This window comes from Bidens hawaiensis, unplaced genomic scaffold (assembly GCF_021521415.1).
Source record: "Bidens hawaiensis isolate Kalapana, Puna unplaced genomic scaffold, B.hawaiensis_p1.1 tig00419494_1, whole genome shotgun sequence".
Lineage (NCBI taxonomy): Eukaryota > Viridiplantae > Streptophyta > Magnoliopsida > Asterales > Asteraceae > Bidens > Bidens hawaiensis.
The window spans coordinates 389,653-416,271 of record NW_027504880.1 but is presented as its reverse complement, the minus strand read 5'-3'; the positions used below and the strand labels follow the sequence as shown (position 1 = coordinate 416,271).

Genomic DNA, 26,619 nt, shown 5'->3' with positions numbered 1-26,619 from the left:
TACCACATCAACAACCACACCAACGGAGAAAACGCCCAGGACCAAAAATGTATTCCTTGATTAACACGTTACCACATCAACAACCACACCCTCGTGCTTCTCATGTGCGTAACATCTTCTTCTTGACAGCCGTCGACCTTCCAAATTAAAACCAATCAAACGGACCACACAACCCAAAAACTCATCTCTCAACACACCACCGCCATTACCAAAATATTATTCTCACTATAATAACCACCACCTCGCCGCCGAAGAATGGTGACGCCTCCACAATAATATCCTCTGCCTCCGCCGCCTCTCTGTAATGCTCGCCGGCGTCATTTCCTCACGTCCTGCTCACTACACTCTACCGGCTCGCCACCGTCACATCCCGTCAGATGCCATTTTTCCGATCAAACTACTCCTTCCGGCGCCGGAGCTCACCGGCCGCCGGCGTGTTCCTATTCATTGTTCAACTATTGAGTTAAACTTTTCTGTTTCCGATATATGGCATGCTATCCTTCCGGCGGGAAATAATAGCGGGAATAATAATCTCCGGCCGGTCGGTGAGGGCTCGTGGAACGTTGCGTGGGATGTGCGACCGGCGCGGTGGCTGCACCGGCCTTATACGGCGTGGCTACTGTTTGGAATCTGCGCTTGCTTGGCGGCGCCGCCGGTGGTGGAGATTAGTGATACCGGCTCCGAGCCGGTGGGAGATGATGATAGCAAAATAAATTCCAATTGTATCACTAATAATAATGTTTCTGAAAGCTCAATAAGTTATAGAATAACAGGTTTGTCATTCCTTATGATTTTAATTACATTCAATTGCAATTTTTGTAATTGTTGTTCCTATGCTATTGCTATAGGTTTGTAAAGCTAATTTCATCAAATTTTGTTAATTATAACAAACACCCATATTTCAAAATTTCATTTTTTTTTTATTTTCTTTATTTAATAGAATTAGTGTTGTGAAATCAGCCTAGGTGGCCATGTAGGCTCAGATTCTGGTACTCAACCGTGTTTTAAAAATCGTTCAGTCTCTGAGCTAGTCGGTCCAACTTGGACAATCCGGTCACGTTGGATTTTTGCTGTTTTTCACCGATTTTTGTTGTTTTAACGGTGGATACCTTGAAAGATGAGAATTAAATGATTACTATGTTTATAATATTTAAGAATGAATTTCACTTTTTGAAATACTTTAGTATTTGAATATGTATCCTTTTGATTTATATAATTATATGCGCATTGTGTTATAAATGTTAGTAACTTTTAATATTTAATGAACGTATATAATAATTCCCTGAAAACTAGTTTATTTATAATTTACCATGCTCAAATACTCCTTACCAAGGCTGAGTAATCGTAGCTCTCTAGTTGACGGTGCAGATATAAGAGCTTGTTTTCGTACAAACAATTAATGAGACATGAGTATATATTTTAAATATTATAAGCTTTGCAGGGGTTCCATCTGATGGAAGATGTTTGTTTAGAGCAATAGCTCATTTGGTATGCTTGAGAAACGGAGAGGAAGCTCCTGATGAGAATAAACAAAGGGAACTCGCTGATGAATTAAGAGCTCAGGTAGATTTTAGGTTTGACCTTTTTATATGAGTCAACATTCAAAATTCTCATATCAGGATTTCAAAGTATGACACATGTTAGATTTGCAGGTTGTAAATGAGCTTCTAAAGAGACGAAAAGAGATCAAATGGTAAGTTTCTTTTCTTGATTCATTTTCCATTACCGTTTCACTATGTACAAATGAAACAAAAATCTTATAATTATTATCTTTTTTAGGTTTATTGAGGATGATTTTGATTTGTATCTCAAGATGATTGAGAAACCTTATGTATGGGGTGGAGAACCCGAGTTACTAATGGCTTCTCATGTTCTCAAGTAAGTTTTTTCACGCATTGTTTGCCACCTTTAGTTTCTTTTGCATTATATGAGTTTGCATAAATTTCGGTTCATTTATAGGACCACAATATCAGTTTTCATGCTAGAGGAAAGCACCCAAAAACTGTTGCACATTTCAACATATGGTAAAGAGTATGAAAAGGATGACAAGAGTCCAATTAAAGTTTTGTTTCATGGGTATGGCCATTATGACATATTGGAAGATATATGACAAATCAATATACCATAAAGTTGTCATAACCAAAAAGCTAATCGGTAAACTTTGGCTTTTTAAACTGGTTCTTTGCAAAGATTTCCTTGCGCTTTTGTGTAGATTCTTTTACATTTGTCTTGTGTCAACATTTAACTCAATGAGCCAAGGGCGTGATCACGATCGCGATCGAGCTTTTGAAGGCATTTTGTTAGTGTTTTTGGTATCTCATTTATGCTAGCTTAAACTTAAATGGTAACTTAAACATAGGCTTTTGTGATTGAACACAGTTTGAAGGGATTGTGTCTTTTATTATTTTATTATATTATGGGGTTTGTCTAGATTATACCATCTTGTTTTTTTGGAATAAAATGGTTTGGGTTTTGTTAACCCAGGAATCAATGGCTTAAGATTTTGAGATACATGATTGTATTGTAATCATAGGGATGCTTATTAGTAAAATTAAACTAGCCAGGTTGGTTGGATCAGCCAAAACTGTCGAAATGGTTCAATTTATTTAATTAATGTATATTACAAATTCAAATAAATATGAGTTTGGAGGGTTGTGCTGCTAAGTGTGCCACAAGTTGGGTTAGATGATGATCATTTTTTGTCATGGTATATGCTCTTGTTAGATGCTCCTAGAAAGTAACCCCAAATGTGACAAATGATAGAAAAAATGAGGTCTAAAATTCACTTTTGGCAAAAAGTTAAAACTTATTTGTATGAAAAATGAGGTCTAAAAATAACCTTCTTTATTCATTTGTAAGGAGGTAGTGATGAAACATTTGGTTGAACCAACTTTGTGGTGTTTATTTGGATGTTTTGGTTTAATTCGATTTAGATTTGGTTAGGGTTTGATTTTTGCAATTTTAGATTTGTAGTGTTTAAAAACTTTATTTGGATCGATTACATGTCAAGATAACGGATAAATACTCTCTCTCTTGACATTAAAATTATTATTTCATTATTTAGTATAAGAGTAATTGAATTCCTTAACGCAATATGACGGTTTTGTTTTGGTTGGTAGCAGTTTGTTACATTATGATACTTTGGCATAACCAAAGAAATATAGCTGTGATATATTGAAAATGATAACAACACATGTTTTACATCGATCGAAACCATAAGACTTTGGTATCGGACATTAGTTTGGTTCGTCACAAAATTTATACCAGAATATCGAGAGAGAAAAGTTAAACACAATCTCGTATACTTTTGTAGTAAAGAGAAAAAAAGGGTTTACTGTAAAAGATCTTTGTGGTTCCAATTTAATAAAGAAAAAGTGCACTTTTCGTGTGCATTTTTATTTTATAAGGAGCTATTAGTAAGATGCCAACTTCAAGTGCAAAATCCATCTAATAAATACATTGATAGTATTGCCATATACTCATATAGTTTATTTGATTAATCTTCAATTCTTCATTGAAATCCAGCGAAGAGGATAATAATTTTGGGTTGTCATGCAAATCAAAGAGAATAAGTGAACAAGTAAGGCCGTTTGGTTCACAAATCTTTTTGGAATTAGGATGGAACTGTAATTTAATTACTATAAAATTTAATGTTTTGTTGTCATATGAATGAATATGATGGAATTTCAATTTAAATATATTTCACCACTCATTGGAATCTAATAATCCTTTACTAGCCTAATTGAATTTTCAACTTTTCAATGGAATGCTTGCCGATTAACAAAAATGTACTATACCATCAAATTCCATTTATGAATTTACCAACCAAACACAATTCTATTTTTGATTAGAATTAGATTCAATTTCATCAAATTCCAATTTCTTTCAAGATTTCAATTCCTTCCAAAATAATTCTACGAATCAATCGCTCCCTAAGGAGAAAATATTGGTTAAACGGATCTTGCGGACCACGTGGCGATGACTTCTAGCACAAATAAGAGCGTAGTGTAAAAGAAGGAATTTTTTTTTTTTTTTTTTTTTTTTTGGAATTTGTCAAACTTCAAAATAAATAAACTTTTTTAGGATATAATAGACTTATCATAAGAAAACAAACGAAAGAACTTAAAATTATACCGAAGCTTAGGTGACACTAATATTTGTCCCTAGTACTTGAAAAGATGTTGCTAGTTGCTTTTAAGAAAAACTACTTAAATATATTTTTAATATATTGATATTGTGTTTTTCATTATCTGTGTGAGTCTAGTGACGTGTTAAAGAAAATAGAATCAAAAGGGTTTTTCAGAACATTTTCAATAGGGGGTTTTGTGACATTTGAGTCAAAACGAGGTACACCTCAGTATATATTTACCGATTAAGCAAATAAACGCCTTTTGCGTAACAAACGAACGATTAACCGAACGGGTCGGGTTATGACCCAGATATCTCGGGGGGGCCATCTATAAGTGATATACGATCTATACAAGCTAAATCATTAGAAATATGGTCTTAGTTTGATAGCAAACAAGTTAAACGAAAACATGCTCGTTTAACCACCCGCTATAGATTTAAACGCGAAAGATAGTTACAAACCAAGCATTGTATCATCCGTTAAGCCGAAAAAGACTTACCAAACACTTAATTGAAATGTTTTAAGCAATCCGTGAAAATATTTTTGATTTTTACAAACATATAGTATGTTTTCATAATTTTACACAAAAATAGCCGAAAAACACTCGTTTTCGCGCTATTTAACGCACCCGATAAGTTTTTCGCGCCAAAAACCGAACCCGAACTAAATTTGGACCGGGCTTTTCCTATTTAGGCTTGAGAAACCAGATTAATGGGCCAAAACAGCCCATCATGGGCCCAAAGAGACTTCCGATCGGCAGCCCACCCCACCCCCCATTTTTTTTATATAACTTGTTTAGGAAGCTTGTTTATCCAATTTAGTTTATAAAATCTGAGGTCCAAGCAGCTGCATCCTAAAATTCCAGAAAACCTTCAAACCCTAAGGTAAATGGCTTAAATAAGTAGTTTTTGAACTTGTTTAAACTTGTTTAATACCATAAAAACATGTCTTGGTTACTAAAAATCATTCCTAACCGTGTAAAAATCCTAAAAATGGTCCGTAAACATGTTTTGATCATAAACACGGTAAGGAACCTGTTTTGATAGTTTTTTTGGCCATAAAGACGGATTAAAGGGTTGAAACGACGTTTCTACGGTTCAAAAGTTCGTTTTTGTGCACTAGCCGAAACCCTAACTTAAGGGCTGTTATGTTAATGAAATATTGCTTGGTTTGTGATATACTACTTGTACCTAGCTTGCTTAGAAGCACAAGAACCTGAAAACTTGATTAAAAGGTCGGAAATGAGCCAAACCCGTTAAGGTAATGCCGAAACACTCGCTTACGAGCTATTTAGGTTAAGGTTGTGATTTGCATATTTTTAGGACTTGAAATTTTCCAGGGACATCAGGGACCATTTCAATGAGTCCCTTTTCAAATTTGGTAATTTTTCGACCATCCGAGAATATTTGGCGAATTTATTACCGAATTGGGACGTTTATTTGGGAAAAATAGCTAAAATACTTCAAAAATTATGAAATTTTTCTGGGAACTCATATTTGATGTATTTTGATCACATATGAATTTTGGGATCATTTGGAGAAGTTTAAAGGTGTTTTGTTTATTTGCGTTCGTGTGAATTTTTATAGCCGAATTTGGGCCGAAAAGAATATTGCACGAACTTTTTACATTCTGGAATTGATACAGATTGTTTTGGGACATGATTTGAGTATTCAGGAATTTTTGGTGAATTTTTGGAAATTGTTTGGGGTAAACGGACGATTTTCAGGCGAAATATAGCTGATAAAATGAATTTTTATAAATTAATAAATCAGTAAATAAATTCCAAAAATATTTTTATAAAAATCTACATGTTTTAATTGACAAGTGGTTAAATTTTCATAATTTAATGATTAACGGTTAATTAATTATGCTAATCTGAATATTAAACAAATTCAGTTTTTATAACAAACGGCAAGTTCACGACTAGTGAACCTGCGGGAAAATCAAAACACCAAGAGTGATCAAAAATTATATGTTTGGACTAATTAAGTGAAAATGAACTTTTCTATGAGAAACCTGGACAATCCGGGTGGATTGTGCGCGTTTCTTCTCAAATCAAACTGTATAAACGGAAACGGGCCCCGTGGCTAATCCAGGACCCCAGTATGTGATCTTTCTTTATAACTTAATCATTTTATTAACCAATACAATTACCCAAGCTTATTTTCCCATAACTGTTTTCTGAACGCGTAAACGAACAACTTGGCCCAGCTGGGAAAACGGGAGTCTGAGCCAAGTTCGGTTTTAAGTATTAGACATTGAACAACATCACAACCTAAGCCTATTGCCACTTTCTGGGCGTTCCAGCTACACCCAGATTAGTTATACAGCCCAGTTTAGTATTGAGATTATAATAATATTAAAATATTAATATTATTATAATATTGATTATAGGAACTACTGATAGCGGACCGAACAAATCACGAGCTGATTCAGTACTGAATATCTTCTAAATCGTGAGTTTCATGACCCCACTTTTAAACTGTTTTACGAACTTTTGGGGTGAAAAGCATGTTTGATTTCATATACATACCTGAAACATGTACTGTTGTGAATTATCTAAGTGCTAACACACGAAAGTCCCCACGATCACAGTGATTAACTTCGAGCCGGTGGCTTGTGAATAGTACTATTGGTTTGACAAACCCAAACGAAATCGGCCTGGTTGCCGTGTCACATAGCGCCGTTTGCACATGACCATATTTATACAAACAGGCTATGTAGTGTTAGACATAGCTATCTGGGCATGTTGTGGGCGGAAAGGGGCCACAGTGGTTGATTGAGCGTGGGAAATGGAGGCACGCAGCACGAACAGTCAAGGCTTCACTGTAGCTTAGCATAATTACATCACATACATCATTTACATACATACATACTTATTTCATGATTACAAGTGTTAACTTGTGAATACTCATTACTGTTTTCTTGAAACTCGTGAAACTCACAAACTCTAGTAGTTGACCCGTTTTAAACTGCTTTTCAGGTGTACCTAAATTGGAATGATTTGGTGACCTGTTACTTGCCTGAGGTGTGTGATTGATGCTACGTGAATAGAAGCAAGGGCGATAGTAGTAAGAATGTATGGTTAACGAACTAGTTTTGTTTGTATCGCCTAGACTGTAAAACAATGATAGAACGAAGAAATGTAATATATTGTAAATTAGTTTGTAATGTTTCTTTATAAACAATGTATTGATATCAGAGGTATCTTTTACATTCCCGTTTTACACTTCCGCATTGTGCTAGTCGGGGTGTGACAGGTTTTCTCTTATGTTGTATCTTATGTGGTTTCTAGGAGAGAGAGAGAGGGGGGGGGGGGGGGAGTTTTTAGTTACAAGCCCATGTTGTGAGGGAAAATAGAGAGAGAAGGGTTGGTTGGGTGATGTGGAGGTGTTTTAGATTATATGTAGTGAGAAGCTACAAATTAAGGGCGATTTTTGACACGTGTCGTCACGTCAGCAAATTGGCAATATTTGTTTTAGGGGTGTGACGGTTTTGTAGTTTTATCACATCATATATATATATGTGTGTGTGTGTGTGTGTGTGTTACACAAACATACTAATATAATAATATTATCCCAACAAACACAACCAGACGACAAATACACGTCTCCCCCCCCCCCCCCCCCGGGGAGGGGGGGGGTTCTCGCCCAACATTGCCCTTTGTCCGCCCACTACACTTGGCCTTTTGAAGATCTCCGTTGGAGATGCTCTAACCTACATGTATCAGTATCAACATGTGTATATAATGTATCACATTATAAAGACAAAAAGTGATCCTAAAATTGACAGCTAACGACTATTATCAAGTGGACCCTCCAAATCGTACACACAAATATCTTCCGGAGAGCGATGTCTAATGGTTCCTAGGGACCATTGTTAGTATAGCACATGTAGATGAATATATATTGGGCATTTGCAACAAAGCTAATAAGAGAATTCCCTTTACACCGTAACCATGTTTCTTACTCCCCAACCTTACTCCCTCAATGTTCTTGTCACAATCCTATACTTTCGATAAAGCTCATATTATCCCATACTTACAATAGGCTAATATTTGCTTCAACATTGTGTTAGTGATTTTAGTGTAAATAAGGATTAACTTGTTAAGCAAGTTAATTGTAATACGAAACTAAATAAGCCGGGTATACACTTATTTGATCATTTTATAATTTATAATCCTATTGGTACTTAAGGGCAAAGCCCCTAAGCAGGGGGGGGGGTCCAATGGGGCGTTGTTCCAAAGGCCTTGTAGCAAGGTCCTAGGGGCGGCAGTCGCTGGCGAAATTTTTTTATTTTGACAGATATTGTGAAAATTAGAAGCGTATTTGTTGATTTTGAATTTTAAACAAGTGATGACTGCTTTCCTAACCCTAATAAATTGTATCTTGATCATGCGATGTGCTTCCTGGTGCATAAAACTCTCTCAAATCCATACTCGTTTCTTGCTCTCAATATGAGATTTATCCGGTCAAAACATCTGGGAATCACAAATAGTTTTGATCTAAACGTGCTATGGCGGAAATCAGTAGCCAGTAAGGCGATGGTATACCTGTGGAAAAAGAGGATGAAATAGAAAGAGAAGACGAAATCCGGGAAGAGTTTGGAGGTGATTTTCTCGTGAGAAATAAATATTTCCTTTTGAAAATGAAGATGCAACAACAAAAGGAAGCAACGATGAAGACGACGTAAATGAGCATGTTCAGAACGTCAATAAACGTCAGCAAGATTCAACCGCATATGCTCAAATTATAGAATTCCAGGTTTGCCATCTCAAATTATTAGGTTTTGTTAGTGGGTATATCAAATTGTAAAAATATGCCATATGCTTGTAAAGCTAATTTTATCAAATTTTGTTAATTGGTGAACATCATTAGCGTCTTTACTTCAAAGTTTCATTTATTATTTTTTTTTTCCTACATATATGTCAAGGTGTAAACAAGCCAAGCTCTCATGAGTAGATTTTTAAGCTTGAGCTTAGCTTGGGTTTGACTTGTTTAATACTTGTTAGTTGCTTTACTTATATTGATACTTATTGATGTTGCATTTTAAGTATAACTTTTATATTTATCATACTGTATATAATTTACTTATTATGTATAAATTTATATATAATTATTATTATAAATTATACATTTATTATATTAATTAAAAGTTATAAAAATAATAGCCATGTTTAATTTTGGCCTCGACAAGTGAAGCTTAGACTTGTTTATTGAACAATCCATTTTTTAGTTCGAGCTCGGGCTCAAGCTTGTTTAAGCCTGACACGGCTTGATTTGAGCTTTTAGCGAGCCAATCTCGAGTAGCTTGGCTTGTTTACACCCCTAATATGCTAGTTCTCCTCCGATAAGGAAACATGAGCCAATTTTTTAAATATTATAAGTTTTGCAGGGTTTCATCATGTGAAAGATGTTTATTCAAAGTAATAGCTCATTTAGTATGTTTGAGAAATAATGAAGAAGTTTCAGAAGAGAATAAACAAAAAGAACTTGCTGATAAATTAAGAACTCGAGTAAACTCAACATTTTTCTTTAGTCATTACTCAAGAATGTTTATAAAGTTTAAAAGGTATTACACATGTTGATCATCTTTTAATGCAAATTGGGATGTACAAGTTGTCGATGAGCTCGTAGAGAGACGAAAGGATATCGAATGGTAATTTTTTTTTCTTGATTCATTATTGTAAAAAAAACAATAATCTTATTTTTATTGTTTTTGTTAAGCTTTATCGAGGAAGATTTTGATATATATATCAAAAGATTGAGAAACCTTATATATGGGATAAAGTTATTAATGACTTCTCTTGTTCTCAAGTAAGTTTTTTTTTTTTTTTGCACATTGTTTACGACCTTCACTCTTATTTGCGCTATGTGAGTTTGCATTAATTTGGCTCATTTATAGGACCACAATATCAGTCTTCATGCCAATGCCAGATGAAGTCACCCAAAAACGGTTGCACATTTTAACATATGGTAAGAAGTATGAAAAGAAAGACAGGAATTCAATTAAAATTTTGTTTATGGGTATGGTCATTATGACATATTGAAAGAAATATGACACATCAATATTCCATAAGTTGTCATAACCGATAATCCAAAAGAAAAGCAAATCGGTGAGCTCTGACCCTTTAAGTTCGTATTTTCTCTTACATTCATCCCATGTCAACATTTCAAGGGCACGATCGCGATTGGGCTTTTGAAGGCATTTTTGGTATCTCTTTTATGCTAGTTTAAGCTTAAATGGTAACTCAAAAATAGGCTTGTGTAATTAAGTGCATTTTGAAGGTGCCTTTTATTGTTAATTTTTATTTGTCTAGGTTATACCATTTTGTTTTTGGAATATAATGGTTCGAGTTTTGTTGACCAGGGAATCGATGGTTTAAGCCTTTAAGATTTATGATGTTATTTTAATCGTAGGAGTGTTTATGGTTTGGGTTTTGTTGACCTGAGAATCGATGGTTTAAGGCTTATGATGCTATTTTAATCATATGAGCGTTTATGGTTTGGTTAGTCTACCTTTTCAAAATTAAGTTTTGAGAAGCGAAAAATTAAACCAGCCATGTTGGTTAGATCAGCCAAAACAATCAAAATGGTTCGGTTTAACTAGTTTGTATTATTACATGTTTAAAAATAATAAAGATACTTTATATATATGTCAATGTTGTTAGAAGATAGAATGATGGGATTATTCATTTTCTTAACGGCCAACGCTACATTTTCACTCACTACTTATTTCTAAACTACAGCAAATATTACTCTTTGCTTACCCAAAACCTCCAATCTAAGAGGCCTTGCACCTCTATCATGCGAGCAGTTCTTGCCGGTTGCAAAAAAAAACACTCGAGTATTGCAGACTTCTTTGACAATTTGTGTTCCTTGTAAAAGAAAGGTTATCCTCGAAGAAACTAGGGGTAACTTTCCCAAAAGGTATCCGTAGTGGGAAGTAGGTTAAATTAGGAGATAATTACACGACCCTAAAATACATGATAGAACTCTTGCAAAACACCTTTATGCTTGGTTGATTTGCCTTCACAAGTTCACAATGTTATATATAACGGTGCTTGAATATATTGCAAAGGAAGATATTGGCGGTTCTGGCCAAGATCAAGCACATGGCATTTTAAACTATACTCGAATGAATTTGTTATCGATCGGTGATGGTGGAAACAAAAAAACATGCATCTTGTCTATTGGTTTTATCTACTAGTAAAGTTGGCAGTGATTTTGATTGCAGTGGCATAAAGAAGCAACTCAAAAATGAAGCTTGCAAAGTCAAGTTTATGCAATCAAGTTGGCGATGATTTTTATAACAAATGTAATCGAGCACATCCAAAAAGTGAAAACGCGTAGATGATAAAAGTAAAATGTAATTCGTTCTGTTATATTTATTAAAGTATACCATTTAAGTTATATTAAATGAAGTGAAAAAGAAAAATTAATACACTTGTTGAGGAACATCAGCTGATGGTGCTGCAAGCCTGCAATTGTAGCACCTTTTCTGGTTAAAATGATGCAAACATGAAAGAGATCTCAAACTCATACCATATGTGTCAATTTTCAGTCCAATTACTTATAAATGGTCAATTTGGCTTGTATATTGATTCAAACAGATTAAAAGCCATCATGATGTTAATTTTAAATGCATAGTTGCATTGCATACAACCTCGTCAATCGTGGCCATTCAAAGATTTAGACACTATTGTTATATTATTTGTCATTGTTATTATTAAGTTTTAAAAAATGACAAAATTGTTTCCCCAACGTATTTTCTCCTAAACCAATGAAACAAAAAGGCCCAGTGAATGAATAGAATTATAAAACCATCTATTCTAATTAAATTAATATGTATCGCCACACATCTTCGGTAATTTCTCTATGTTGCACTCTTAAGTCTTACAAATTTTAAAAAAATGACAAAAATGTTTACGGGTCAACCCAACATATTTTCTCTAAACCAATGAAACAAAAAAGGCCCAGTAAATGAATAGAATTATGAAACCATCTATTCTAATCAAATTAATAAGTATCGCCACACATCTTCGGTAATTTCTCTATGTTGCACTCTTAAGTCTCACAAATTTCATCTCGTGACAATATGCACACTGGGGATGACAAAAGACTCGACACAGCAAGCGAATATGCATTGGTCAACCCACTGCAAAATACCACTGTATGCAGGTCAACAGAAATATGCTTCTGAATGGATTTTACGCTGTCAGCGTAAGCATCTCCAGAAGAACATTCAAGTCCATCAACAATCTGTATGATCCAAAAGGTTAAGCTTAAATCACTAATAAATATAATTATCTGTTAACACTAAACATAAATGATAATCATACCAGTGAACAAACACCAGAAATATCAACAGCATCCAGTGAAACAAGCTCCAAAAGTCTATCTGGTGTGCATACAATAAACTCCGGCTCACAAGCTTTTAAACTGTACAGTAAACAAAGTTTTCATAAAGTAATGTTTTAAAGAAGTAATGTCCACACACACACACATATATAATATATACATTACTTACCCATGAATTTGATGATCTATAGAGGCACCCGAATGCAGACTAACTGTATGTATTCCAAACAACTTCAAAGACTTATACACCGTACGTACCTGCAAACTCTTAAATTATGTCTAATGCATCTTTTGAATATTACTATTTTAAAGAACAAAAGTAACTAACTTACCTGTGCTGCTCTCTCTTGTGATGGTACAATGAACAAAAGATATGGGCCGGTGAAAGATTCACCATCTAGTTCCTTGTTTGTAATAGTATCAACAGCAGTTGATCCAATCCAAGCAATTTGCTTAGTGGTAGCACATCCACTTGTCTCCAATACATGCGTGCCACGTGTATAGCATCTCCAATATTCAAATCCCCACGAGTCAAAGAACAAAGGTTTCCCTCTTTCAAATGCTTCATCGTCACGCATTGTATCTTGTACTGTTTTCAAACATGAAATTAAGAATTTTGACGGGCAGCCTTCGTCGTCCAGTGTTGACTCTTTCTCGACCCTTGACTTCTTTTGACCCTGGTTTTGACCATTTGATTTATGATCCTTAGCAGCCTTTCTCTTATTTTGTGAAGCAGTGTTACTGTTTCCTGTCAAATTATTATCTTCATTTAATGGCAAAACTTTCTTAGTTTTCTTGGATTCAAGATTCATATTTTTGTCATTAAATGGGTCCTCTTGAGCAGGGAGGCTAAAACACATTCCCTGCGTCAACACAACATATAATATACATACAATAATCAAACCTAATGAAAACAACAGAATTAACAGATCAATAAATTAAATTTGCATAAAATTAGATGAAATTTTTTATCATACCAGTATAGCAACAATTACAGGCTAAAAAACAACTAGGGGTGAAAACGAGCCGAGCTGCTCGCGAGCTACTCGAGACCATATCAATAAAAAGCTTGAAACGAGTCGGGCTTTTAAGGAGCTCGAGAATAAAAAAAAATCTTTCGTTATTGAGCCAGAGCTCGAGCCTTTTATGGGAAGCTCGTTTAGGCTCGTTGAGCCTTAACGAACTCCAGCCGAGGTTTTTATCTCGTTTAAGGTAAAGGGTGTGGATGAAACCAAAAAAACTGATTCAAAACCAAAAAAGAAAATTAAAAAAAAAAAACTGAAATAATCAGACGAAAACAAAAACTGACAGTTTGATTTTACAATTTTCATAAAAACCGAACTGAACGGAAGTTACCGAACTTATAGATTTTTTTTGTATTTAAAACTTTAAGTAACTTATAATAATTTAATATATAGTTTAACTAATATATTTTAGCCCATATGAATAATAAATCAATTAATTATTAACTAACAAAAAAATTAAGGCCCAAATTCATTATTTTTTGCCACCTTTTTTACGGCTCAAAATTTTCAAGCCTAAATGGCAGAACCGAAACCAAAGACACAACGGTTTTTATAAACTCAAAATCCGACAATTTGGTTTTTGGTTTGGTTGTAGCCCAAAACCGAACCGATCCATGCACACCCCTATTTAAGGTACTACTCGAGCCGAGCTTAGGCTAAATTAACTCAAAACACATAAAAATAATTATAAACGAATAAAAACTAATTAAGAAATAATAAACAAGCTGAAACACAACTTGACAAAACGACTCACGAGGCGCGCTCGAGCTTTAATTTGTAGTATATGTTTATGTATGCCTATAACCTATAACGCACTCCAGTAAGCAAAACCCCTTCAAATCATCATAAAACAATACAAAAATCCTCACATGACACCAAATCTCTCAACGAAAAAAACAACAGCAACCAATCACAATAATCTCATAACCACAACCAATTATACCTGACGCATTCTGCGTTTGCCGGATTGACGACGCTTTTTCTGCGCGGTAACAGCGGCTATGCGTTTATTAACCGTCGATGAATCGCTACGCAGCTGCTTCTTCCTGATGATCGCATCTTCTCCGTTAGCCATTGCTGCTAAGATCTCGAATAACAAAAGGCGGTTATGAGTTGAGACTAGCAGTTTAGTTGCCGGAAGGAATGAGCTTTGTTGATATAAGTAGTGAAGCCCAAGGGTAGTTTTGGTATTACGTGGGGGATGTATGTAAAGGTTTGGGCTATTTATTTATGGGCTTTTATGTCTCGGTTGGTGTTTCTTTGTTTGCACGCCAATGTAAGGTAGATACTTGTTTTGGTCTATTTTTTTAATATGTATTTTATTTGATTTGATTTTTTATTTTAAGGGGTGTTTGGGATTTTTTATTTTAGCCTTCTTGTAACTTATTGTTTTAAGTCATAAATTTAAAAGGTGTAACTTATGATTTATTGCTCTCACACCGGTGAACTCATCCAAACATTTTATGACTTTTTGAAGAAGTTATAAGTCATAAGGAGGCTAAATAAGGAATCCCGAACAACCCCTTAGTTATCATTGATAAAGTTGAAATATCATCTATGGTGTGGGTTTTTTTTTTTTTCTGCGGGTGGTATCTAAGTTGGGACTGATGGACGGACTGATGCACGTAACGGCGAAGCTTGGACAAAAACGTCGCGTCAGGGAGGCCAAACTCAAAATGTATAAAAAAGTTCGTAAACAGGGGGGCTCTAATTTTCGGTCAAAAGCAGGCAAACGTACACTATGTATAAAAATTTTCAGAAAAAAGTAGGTAAATTTACACTGTTGCGTAAATAAGCAGGGGGTCGGGGCCACTAGCCACCCTGGCCCTCACTATCCTTTGCCTATGGATGTACCTTGTACGGGCTTTCCTTCAGGGACGCATCAGCTTAACATCCTACGGTTCTATACTTAGAGAATAAAGATTATCGGGTAAATCAGTGACACGTCAGTGATCTAAATGACCATTAAAAAAATATATCGTTTTAATCTATGCCTTTGACTTTCAACTAGTATAAACTTTTTAATAAAAATAAAAAGCTATAGTTTATAAAATATAAAAATCAAATATAATACAAGAAAATCATTAGAAGTTTGAATAAAATAGGATTAGAAGGTGCTTAGATTAAAAAACAAAAAAAAACTAGTCATATCAAATTTTTGATAGATGCATATCCATATGAACAGAAAGTTAATAATTACAATTTTGAATCCAAACCACGCAATCTCAGTCTAAAGTTTGAGAGGTCAAGAGTTTAGGGAGTTGCGACTAGAATGAAAGATTTTTTTTGAATCAAATGTAAAATGAATTGATGACCCTTAAATATGAGGTCTATTTTCAGCTTAATTAGGTATATTTTCAGCTTATTTTTTATGTAGTCTAGTTGATCCTGTTCTTAATTTGTTCTTAATTCATATGAAACTTATATATTTTATATGTGTGTTTGTGAGAGAATGCTATGTATATCTAACCTCGATAATAGTCATGTAACTACTTGATAGCTAAGTTGCCATGTATCTTGTCAAATTTCATAACACATTTGTGATTGTTTGTTGAGTAATGACTCGATCCTAAGAGGTGTATAGCTTGTAGAGATATAGCAAAATTTTAGTTGAATTAATAAAATTATAAACAAATTACAGTTATCATACTTCATTTTTATGGTTAAGTTGACATTTACTTTCATTGAGACCAAAAATAGTAAATAAAAACGAGTAAACATCACAAGGTAGGTCGGTTTTAGGGTATACATGTTATTTTTGTTTTAAATATATGTAACTAGTTTTATTCTTATAAGTTCAAATAGACTAAAATATGTTTTGACGAATTATAATATGTTTTTTTTTAATGAAAAATATAATTCTACTCCTAAATTTGATACCTTTTTGATAAACCGGGAGAAAAAGGATGTGAAATGACAGTATGTAAGGGTAAATAGATGTTTGAAGGGATAAAAGTGTATTGTAAATTATCACACAAGATGGTTTGAAGGGATAAAAGGTTTGAACCCCAATTGTTTGTTTGTAACATGGAGATTTTTGGCGTAAGAGAATTAGCTTAACGCCGTTAAAAGATTTCTAGTCATTTATTGATTGATTAAGACGATATCTGTTATTACTATTAATTTGTTTTAAACGGAATTGAAAATATGTAGAAGCTGGGATGCTTAATTTTAATGATCTTTAAGATCTTACATTTAATTGAATCACAATGGTTATAAATATGTATTTATTACGAATAAAGTTTATATATTCATTGTGATTATTAATACTTTGTTTGATTCGATATATAATTTTATTTATTTTTTGTTCATATATTCATACTTAACTCATATGCCTTTATCCCTCCCTGTCCATTATTTTTATTCTTTGATTTCATGTTAGTTTCACAATATCAGTTTTGGTGATTCATGAAAGAAAAGAAAAGAAGAGGAAAAAAGGGAGGGGGGGATAAGTTGTGTCTTTGGTTTGGTAGACGAATCCTAACATGAAAATAATGTTAGATGCGTATGCTTGTCAACACATGTCAGGTTGCTCGTTGACATGAGCACGACTTGTTTAACACAAAATTTATAGTTTATTTTGATCTTATTACATGTTTAACAATTTAAATTTTAAAAGCGTGACCTATAATGTATAGATGGATTACACAAAATTTATAGTTTGTTTTAATCTTATTACATGACACGAGAACAACTTTTTAATTACAAAAATTACATGTACATTGGTTCACACACGTTCTCGTCATATTGACCTGACTATGACATGTTAAGATAAACGTGCTTGCTGGTCCAACTTAGAAATCAATCAAAACCCGGGAAATCATGTCAAGCATAGGTGGTGTGTATATACACACAGACACACACATATATATTCTCGCAAGAATTGTATCAACTTAATTATCGGACAGTACGGGAAGAATATAAAAGGAACTATAGTGTTGAACCGGCAATATGTATGCATGTGACTCTCTGAATAACTGGCAAGTGTGTAGAGAGGTTACATTTAAAATTTTAGTTTATATTCATCTAATTACATATTAGTACTTTAATGATTATAGTACAGTTTACAACGAGAAATACACAAGTGTATAGAAGAGTTACGTTTAAACTACAAACGCATGATACATTTTTTGTCATGTTGATCTAACTATGATGATATAACATGCAGGGTTGGCAAACATCGGTTCGGTTTAATTTTTACACATAATCGAAACCAATAATAGATAATCAGCTTCTAAAAATTCCATAACGTAACCAACAACCAAAACTAGTGTAGTTATCTCGATTCGTATGCCGCTTTTCGGTTCGGTCTAGTCTACCTATTATAATAAAGTAAAATAATTGTGGACACGTCATATTTTGGTTTGTTCTTACATTTATTCTCCCTCCGAAACTAAGATCCTAATATATGTAATAATAGATCAATAATTATTTATTTTTCTTTTATTCTCTATTTATATTACATCTATATATTTTTATAAAAATAAATATTAACATATTATTTTACTATATATTCCCAAATACTTAGTGAAATCCAAACATCAACAACAAACCATGTTTGTCCAAGATTGAAAAAAATATAATTTCAAATGTTATCATTAACATATTGTATTATGTATATTGTAGAAGATCGTAAAAAAACAAAACTCAAATATGCTTTCATTTGACAATGTAACTTTTAATCACTAAATTATAAATATATGCTTAAAATTCGATCCATTTTTTAAAAATCAATCAATTTATCTATTATTATTTTTTAAATTGTCATATAAATTTATAAATTACAAATCTATACTTTAAATCTATCCATTTATTTTTCGGTTAATTTAATAACTATATATATGTTAAAATGCAAGGGTAGTATATACCAATAACTTTCAGACATAACAAAGTTTATCATATTTAATTTCTTAGTTTTTTTTATCAAGGATTGTTTCGAGTTTTTTTGTGAAACTTAAATTTGATTATTATGGTTCAGAAGTTGGTAAATAGATTGTTTGGTACAATTAACTACATTTAGATCAAAATTTGTTACGGGTCAAAAATGAGAAATCTGAGTGTTTTTAAAAGTTTGATAATGCAAATAGACTTATCATCAAATTTGTTACGGGTTCAATATGTTGACTTGAAAATGTCAAACGGATGAAAGTTATAATTTTAAACATGATTCGGGTTTCAAAATTATTTTCAAGGGCATTTTTGGAAATAATCAAAAGGGTTGGGATTTAGCAAATTGATTATTTTTCCCTTGACTATTAAAATTTAAGAAAATATTGTGAACGCTTTCGACATTCTACCCCTAGACCTATCAATGCTTATAGCTTTTATCAAATTTGAAATATTTGTGTAAGCATTAGCTTTTTTTTTCAATGGTAATCAGAACGTTGTATGAGAAGCATGTCATGCAAAACTATGCTCAAACGAAGCAAAATATTCACAAAATTAAATGAGTTAACATGTTACTTTTTATGTTGTTATTATGACAAAATCGAGAAGCTCCCCGAATCTTATCAAATATTTTTCATATTGTAGTTCAGAAAAACATAATTCTTGAAAAACATTCGTTGTTACAATTTAATGTTTACATTTTCTTTTATGGGTGGTAAATTGATATATACATATATATATATATGTATGTATCAATAAAGGTAACACTTATTATATATTTAGGCTGAGCGGTTAGAACTACTATCGTATGAGAAGTCTTATTCCCAAAATTGGTTAATAACCAAAATTCTTTCATACATATATTACACTGAGAATGAAATTTTCAATAGAAAGAGCATTCTCGGGTACGTTTCTGTACGTGCATTTTTTATTAAGTTAATTTAAAAAAATCATTATGTGATATAAATAACATTAATTTATGTACAAATAGCATAGATACAAGCATAGATGTAATACATTTTTATATATACATTATGTAATTATTTGTTTTACTTGTGATTTTATATTTTAGATCATCCCATGTGTGACACGGACACTAAAGCTAGTTCGTATTATATTATATTGAAAGAATAATAATAATAATAATAAATCTCCTAAAATCGAACCATTAACCCTTCCAAATTTGGGCTAGACTATAAACTTGAAGTCCTAAGCAGGCCTGTTTTTCGGCCCAAATTATACTCGGACCCTAAAATAAAAGCAGTTAACCTTCTTCTTCACCCGCAGTGCTGCAATTTCATTAACACTCGCACGGAGCTTTAAACGCAACACGCCAATCGAGCCAACTCGCCGTCAGCAAGCAGAATGAGGAAGAAGGTGGACGAACGTATCCGAACGCTAATTGAAAACGGAGTCAAAACCAGACACCGTTCCATTTTCCTTATTATCGGCGATAAGTCTCGTGACCAGGTCAGTCTAACACACACACACTTGTTATTATATAATAACTAATTTTGTACTGTATGTATTATTAATATTTAGTTTGTGTTGTGAGCAGATAGTGAACCTGCACCATATGCTTAGCAAGTCAGTTAAAAAGGCTAAACCTAATGTGCTTTGGTGTTACAAGGATAAACTTGAGCTTAGCAGGTGCTTATTTATACTAACTTTTATTTTACTTCATTTTTAGTTTTGAATTGATAAGTATTTGCTGGATTTAGTACTTTTTGTGGATGCGAAACAAGTTCAATGCTGATTCTAGTTATTAAGTTAGTTTGATTAAGTTTATTGAATCGTTGTATGTTGTAAGGTGCTGTGAATTTGCTTATCACATGGTTAATGAGCCGAGCTTGGCTCATTTCGACTTACCAGAGCTTGAGCTCGGCTCGTAAGTTCTTTTTTCTAAAGCTCGAGCTCGGCTGGTGAGTCGTTTTTTCGAGTTTGGTTCAGGCTTGGCTCGGCTAGTTTGCTATTTATTAATTAAATTTGTATATATTTTTAATTATTAAGTTGAGAAAAAACCATAAATGAGCCTAAGCTCTGCTTGGGCTCATGTGCAGTACCTTAAACGAGCCAAAGCTTGGCTGTGCATTGTGAATATAATAATAAAAGTCTAAAGAGTTAAAACTTAAAATTACACAACGCTCGACGAGCTTAAACGATATTCCCATACGAGGCTCGGGCTCAAGAACTACAAGCTTTATTTGAGGCTTGGGCTCAATAAGGCTCGGATTTTTTTTGAGCTTTTTATTGATTTGATCTCGAGTAGCTCGCTAGCGGCTTGGGTCGTTTGCACCTCTATCACAGAGTCTACCTAGAATGTTTCTGGCTAATGTAATGTTCATTATCTCTGTGTCATAGTCATAAGAAAAAACGGATCAAACAGGTCAAGAAGCTCATGACTAGAGGACTTTTGGATCCTGAAAAAGTGGATCCTTTTTCACTCTTCCTTGAAACTGCAGGAATTACTTACTGTCAGTACAAGGATTCTGAGAGGATTCTTGGGAATACATTTGGCATGTGTATATTACAGGTAGATTGAAATTTATAATGTCTTTAATGTCAAGTTCTATTGTAGCTGGTACATTTTCATAAGCAAATGTTTATTGTTTTTTACCAGGATTTTGAGGCTTTGACACCAAATCTTCTGGCTAGAACTATAGAAACAGTGGAAGGTGGTGGATTGGTTATTCTGTTACTTAGTTCATTGAAATCACTTACTAGTCTATACACCATGGTTATGGTATGAAATGAATCACTAGCTTATTATTCAAATAGCAAGTCTTGTAAATTTTATAGTTGTGTAGATAGCGTAATTCTCATCTATTGTCTATGATATTTAATCATGTTTTTTCATTAAACATCTATTATATAACTTTATTGGTGCTACCTGCAGGATGTTCATGAAAGGTTCCGTACAGAATCTCATTCTTTAGCCACTGGTCGCTTCAATGAACGCTTTTTACTTTCTCTTGCATCATGTGGTTCATGTATGGTTATGGATGACGAGTTAAACATATTACCAATCTCATCTCACATGAGATTAATAACACCAGTTCCAGTAGAAGAGGTAAATTACTGGTCTCTTGGAACATTTTAGTGTTTCTTAATATAAGACCGATGAGATTTGGATCTTATTTTTGCAATAAAAGGACTTGGAGGGGCTTTCAGAAGCAGAGCGTGATTTGAAAGATCTGAAAGAGCAATTGAAAGATGATTTTCCCGTTGGTCCGCTGATTAAAAAGTGTTGCACATTAGATCAAGTACTGATGCTTCTTATATTGCTTATTTTCTCTTTAGGTTTATTAGTACTTATTTCTACATGATACTATTACTCTTAACCACTCCAATATACCATCTCTTTAGGATTATTTAATGGTGTTTCTTGATTATGACATTTTACTCTTTACTGTACACATGGAGCTAACATATTGTAAATATTTTTATTTAGGGTAAAGCTGTAATAACGTTTCTTGATGCGATTTTGGATAAGACACTGCGTAGCACGGTGGCTTTGCTTGCTGGTCGTGGTCGCGGGAAGTCGGCTGCACTTGGTCTTGCAGTTGCTGGAGCCGTTGCTGCAGGGTGGCAATCTTACCTGTTATCCTCTGGCGTTACCTATCAGACTTTTTGATTTTTTTTATATGCTTTGATCTAATATTCTAATCAACATATCATTCTGCAGGTATTCAAATATTTTTATTACTGCTCCTAGCCCAGAAAATCTAAAAACATTGTTTGAGTTTGTATCAAAGGAATTTGACATGCTTGAGTACAAGGTGAAAGTTGTTTATATTTCGTATTTTATGATTATTTTAGGGTGTGTAACTGTACATGCTATTTACTGTATTTTGCTTGGTTTTTGTTTTTTTTGTATTATTATGATTATATTTGTTGATATGCTTTACTGACATTTGTTTAGGAGCATTTGGATTATGATATTGTCAAAAGCTCAAATCCAGAGCTCAAGAAAGCAACTATCAGAATAAATATATATAAACAGCATAGGCAGACAATTCAGGTTTTCATACATGCACAACTTCCCTCCTGGCATTTTAATTCTATTTTTTATATTACTGTAGATATAAGCTATAACTACATGTGTCATTGCAGTATATACAACCTCATGAACATGGAAAGCTGTCTCAAGTTGAACTCTTGGTGATTGATGAAGCTGCAGCTATTCCACTTCCTGTTGTTAAGTCTTTACTCGGGCCTTATTTGGTTTTCCTTTCTTCTACTGTTAACGGGTATGAAAATTTACATATATATATACACGCATTTATATGTATTGATCTCTGTGTATTTGGGTTTGTTACAACTTCTCATATTTGCATGATCTATAACTATTGTATTGTTGTATATCTTTCTTAAAGGTATGAAGGTACAGGACGATCTTTATCATTAAAGCTTTTGCAGCAATTAGAAGAACAAAGTATAGCTTCTACAAAAAGCACAAAAGCAGATCCTTCAGGTATGATAAGCCCTTAGTTAAATTCCATGTGAATTTATGTTAGTTTGTTTTAAAACTTGATGTAATTTAATTTACTTGAATGCAGGACGGTTATTTAGAAAGATAGATTTGACTGAAGCCATTAGATATGCGTCTGGTGATCCAGTTGAATCGTGGCTTAACAATTTACTGTGTTTGGACATAGCAAATTCCATTCCTAGCATTAACAGGTTAATTTAAAAATAAAATGTGTGTGCTATCATTTTGTCTGCATTAGCGTTATAATGTATCGTCTCTTTGTTCAAGCAGGTTACCTCCTCCAAGTGAGTGTGATCTTTATTATGTTAACCGGGATACACTTTTCTCATATCATAAAGACAGCGAGTTATTTCTGCAGGTAGTTATGGTCTTGTTTATTATTATTTTTTATTCTTTTTTTCATTTATATTAATGTCTTACAAGTTTTCAATTTATTTAGAGAATGATGGCTTTATATGTTGCTTCTCACTACAAAAATTCTCCAAATGATCTTCAATTATTGGCTGATGCTCCAGCTCATCACCTGTTTGTATTACTCGGTACAAGCTCTTTATTAATTTTTCTCTATATTGAACTATTATATTTAGTATGGATTTTGTTGATTTTACTTTATTTATTATGTGTGCAGGTCCTGTCAATGAATCAAAGAATCAACTCCCAGATATTCTTTGTGTCATCCAGGTTTGTTTGCATTCATTTCTTTTAGAAGCTTCATATTTAGTTAAATACATGGTTGTTGATTAATTGTTGTACAGGTCTGTCTTGAAGGGAAAATTTCAAAGGCTTCTGCAATGAAAAGTTTAAGTGCTGGTCATCAGCCTTCTGGAGACCAAATTCCATGGAAATTTTGTGAACAGTTTCAAGATAATGACTTTCCGAGTCTTTCTGGTGCCAGAATCGTACGCATTGCGACACACCCAAATGCAATGAAGGTATGCATTTTCACCAGATTCACTTTCTTTTTTATCTTTTATGTTTTTTTATTCTTTTAAGTGCAACATGAATGACGGTGATCTTATTATATTGCAGCTTGGATATGGTTCAGCAGCTATAGAATTGCTAGCAAGGTAGTGGATTTTTATCTTGTAAACGAATGGTTCAGGAACGTAAACGTACGGACATCACTGAGAATAGATGAATGAACATAAACAAACATAACTGTGCGAAAACCAAGTAAACGTGAACAGACAGTGCTGCTCATGTTCGCTCGTTTAACTAACAGTGCTTTTCATGTTTGCCTTTTAACTAACAGTGCTGTTCATGTTCGCTCGTTTATGAACAAACAGTGCTGTTCATATTCGTTTGTTTATTAAATAAACGAACTTCCTGCTGAACTATTCACGAATGGTTCATTGAACTTTTGGTTCGCTTACAAGCCTATTAATCTGTTTCATTTATAATTTATAAATTATGGTGTAGGTACTTTGAGGGTCGAATCATTCCCACTTCTGAAGAAGATGTCCTGAATAATCCTGAATCTTCACCTGTCAGAATTACAGAAGCAGCTGAGAAAGTAAGATCTTCTTAGTCCTTACTTTTAACATATTTTTTAATCTAAATTTTTGTTTTTTCCTTACCTATGACAAAACATTTTTTTTTGTATTAACTGTTAATGCAGGTGTCATTGCTTGAAGAAAACATAAAACCAAGATCAAATCTACCACCTCTTCTTGTACACCTATCTGAAAGACGGCCCGAGAAGCTACATTATCTTGGTGTCTCATTCGGGCTTACTTTGGACCTATTTCGTTTTTGGAGAAAACATAAATTCGCACCATTTTACCTTTGTGAAATTCCAGTTAAGTTTATATTTATTGTTGCTATTAGTATTCTAACGTCTTTATTCTCTCTTTTAAAGACTTAATCCTAATAATATGTTATCAGAATTCCGTAACTGGTGAGCATACTTGTATGATGCTGAAACCTCTGGAAACCGATGATATCGAAGTTAACGGATCATATGAATTGGGATTCTTTGGTCCTTTCTATCAAGGTTTGCTCATCTTATGAATAAACTTTGTTAGTTACTGCAATATATAAAGTATTTGAAAATTAATTTCTCTCGTATGTCTTTAGCTTTTAGGTCATCATTTGCTAGGCTTTTATGTTCTCCAAGATTTAATACCATGGAATACAAGCTTGCAATGAGGCACGTCTCTTGTGGATAAAAAATGTTCATGCATAGTTTTATTTAAGTCATATTTTTGTTTTTGTAGCATATTGGATCCAAAACTGAGCTTCACTGATGAAGATGCTTCAACAATTCCACATGAAACATACAGTGATATCCTTAAATCTCCAATCAGTATGAAAAGACTGGAAGCTTATGTGAACCAACGCGCTGATTATCACTTGGTATAACAAATCTTCAGAGTAATAAAATGTTTTTTGAAACAAAACATAGGCTGATATTTGTGTATATTATTTTGTTACAGATTTCAGACCTGAAACTTTCACTTGCAAACTTATACTTCCAGGAGAAGTTACCAGTTCCGTTATCATATGCATATGCTTCTGTGTTACTATGCATGGGCTTACAAAATCAAGATGTGTCTTATGTTGAGGTTTAGTTTGTTTTTAACTGAACTCTAACTAGTTATTTTAATTATTTATTTTTTATATTTATCTTTTTTTTTCTTTTGTAGGGAGTAATGAAGTTGGAAAGACAACAAATTATGTCAATGTTCTTTAAAGTGATGAAAAAATTTCACAGATATTTGGATTCAGTATCCACAAAAGAATTTAGTTCAACTCTGCCTCTGGTCAAAGAAGTAACAAATTTTTATTTTTTTGAAAGGCGGCATTTCATTAAAACAACATACAAGAGCAGCAAAATTAAATTAATGTTTACTATTTAATTACAGGTGGAATTGAAGCCACACGAGATTACAGTGGAAGAGGATCTCAAAGAAGCTGCAAAGAAAGTCAAGGTTTGTTTGGTTGACCGTTGATGTAAATTGTCTTAATAATTGATATTTGAACTTAAATTTGTTTTGTGATTGTATTTTAGGATGATTTTAAGGCAAACAATGATGGTGCATTGAACCCGGAGTTTCTCCAAAGGTACGCGATTGCGGACAAGGATGTGGAGTTCGAGAGTGCTTTGAGAAACGGGGGAGGAAATGTACTTCCAGGTGGTGTGATTAGTGTCAAGTCGAATAAAACAAAAGGGGAAAAACATGGGAAATCGAAGGATAAGGACAAGAGTGACAAGAAAAGAAGCAAGGATGGAAGTTCTTCCAAATCATCAAAGAAGAGAAGGACCTAATTATTTATAATTTGTGTTACTCTACTCACAGTTTTGACAGGATTATGTTAGTTTTTTTAATTATACTGCTATGTTTGTAAGAACAAAAGGTCTTTGATTCTTAGACAGAATTTTGTTTTTCCGAGCAAATTTTTTGCAAATTTGGATTTTATCTTGGAAGGTTTTAATACTTGCATCTAGGAGTGTTTTTGGCTTTTTCTTTCTTTTTTTTTTTATCTCGAGTTATAGATTTTTCGAGTCGAGTTCTTTGGCCTTTTGTCTAGAAAAAGGTAACCGATTCCCAACTAATTTAAAGTTCCTTTAAAATTCGGACTGGTCGAGTACGTGTTAGTTTGGGTCAGGTTTGGTTTCTGCGTGAAGATGTGAATAATATATACAAAATATCAACAAATATTATCATGCTACTAAAAAATATAATCGAAATTCAAAATTATTGACTGTTACTGAGTTTTAGTAAC

At 33.4% G+C, this 26,619-nt stretch overlaps 3 protein-coding genes across 3 annotated transcripts; 2 read left to right on the top strand and 1 right to left on the bottom strand.

Moving 5' to 3' along the window:
• The first annotated feature begins 304 nt into the window (after window positions 1-304).
• Window positions 305-10,390, top strand: LOC143609144 (uncharacterized). The gene is made up of 6 exons (XM_077083985.1): window positions 305-773; window positions 1,442-1,563; window positions 1,653-1,693; window positions 1,780-1,878; window positions 1,960-2,303; window positions 10,334-10,390. Exons 1-5 carry the CDS (start codon window positions 305-307, stop codon window positions 2,108-2,110), a joined length of 882 nt encoding a protein of 293 aa, XP_076940100.1. The 3' UTR covers window positions 2,111-2,303; window positions 10,334-10,390.
• A 1,805-nt stretch (window positions 10,391-12,195) lies between these two features.
• On the bottom strand, window positions 12,196-14,589 carry LOC143609143 (ATP-dependent RNA helicase DBP3-like). The gene is made up of 5 exons (XM_077083984.1): window positions 14,458-14,589; window positions 12,822-13,352; window positions 12,659-12,747; window positions 12,471-12,570; window positions 12,196-12,390 (listed from the first exon to the last, which is right to left on the bottom strand). The coding sequence occupies exons 1-5, from the start codon at window positions 14,587-14,589 to the stop codon at window positions 12,196-12,198; spliced, it is 1,047 nt and encodes a 348-aa protein (XP_076940099.1).
• A 5,110-nt stretch (window positions 14,590-19,699) lies between these two features.
• Window positions 19,700-26,290, top strand: LOC143609119 (RNA cytidine acetyltransferase 1-like). The gene is made up of 26 exons (XM_077083969.1): window positions 19,700-19,871; window positions 19,960-20,051; window positions 20,763-20,934; window positions 21,022-21,144; window positions 21,298-21,471; window positions 21,554-21,664; window positions 21,853-21,986; window positions 22,087-22,180; window positions 22,324-22,422; window positions 22,515-22,651; window positions 22,778-22,875; window positions 22,961-23,084; window positions 23,164-23,251; window positions 23,333-23,432; window positions 23,522-23,574; window positions 23,649-23,825; window positions 23,923-23,960; window positions 24,313-24,406; window positions 24,512-24,691; window positions 24,778-24,886; window positions 24,970-25,042; window positions 25,110-25,248; window positions 25,329-25,457; window positions 25,539-25,664; window positions 25,758-25,823; window positions 25,904-26,290. The coding sequence occupies exons 1-26, from the start codon at window positions 19,767-19,769 to the stop codon at window positions 26,159-26,161; spliced, it is 3,093 nt and encodes a 1,030-aa protein (XP_076940084.1). The 5' UTR covers window positions 19,700-19,766; the 3' UTR covers window positions 26,162-26,290.
• The last annotated feature ends 329 nt before the right edge of the window (window positions 26,291-26,619 follow it).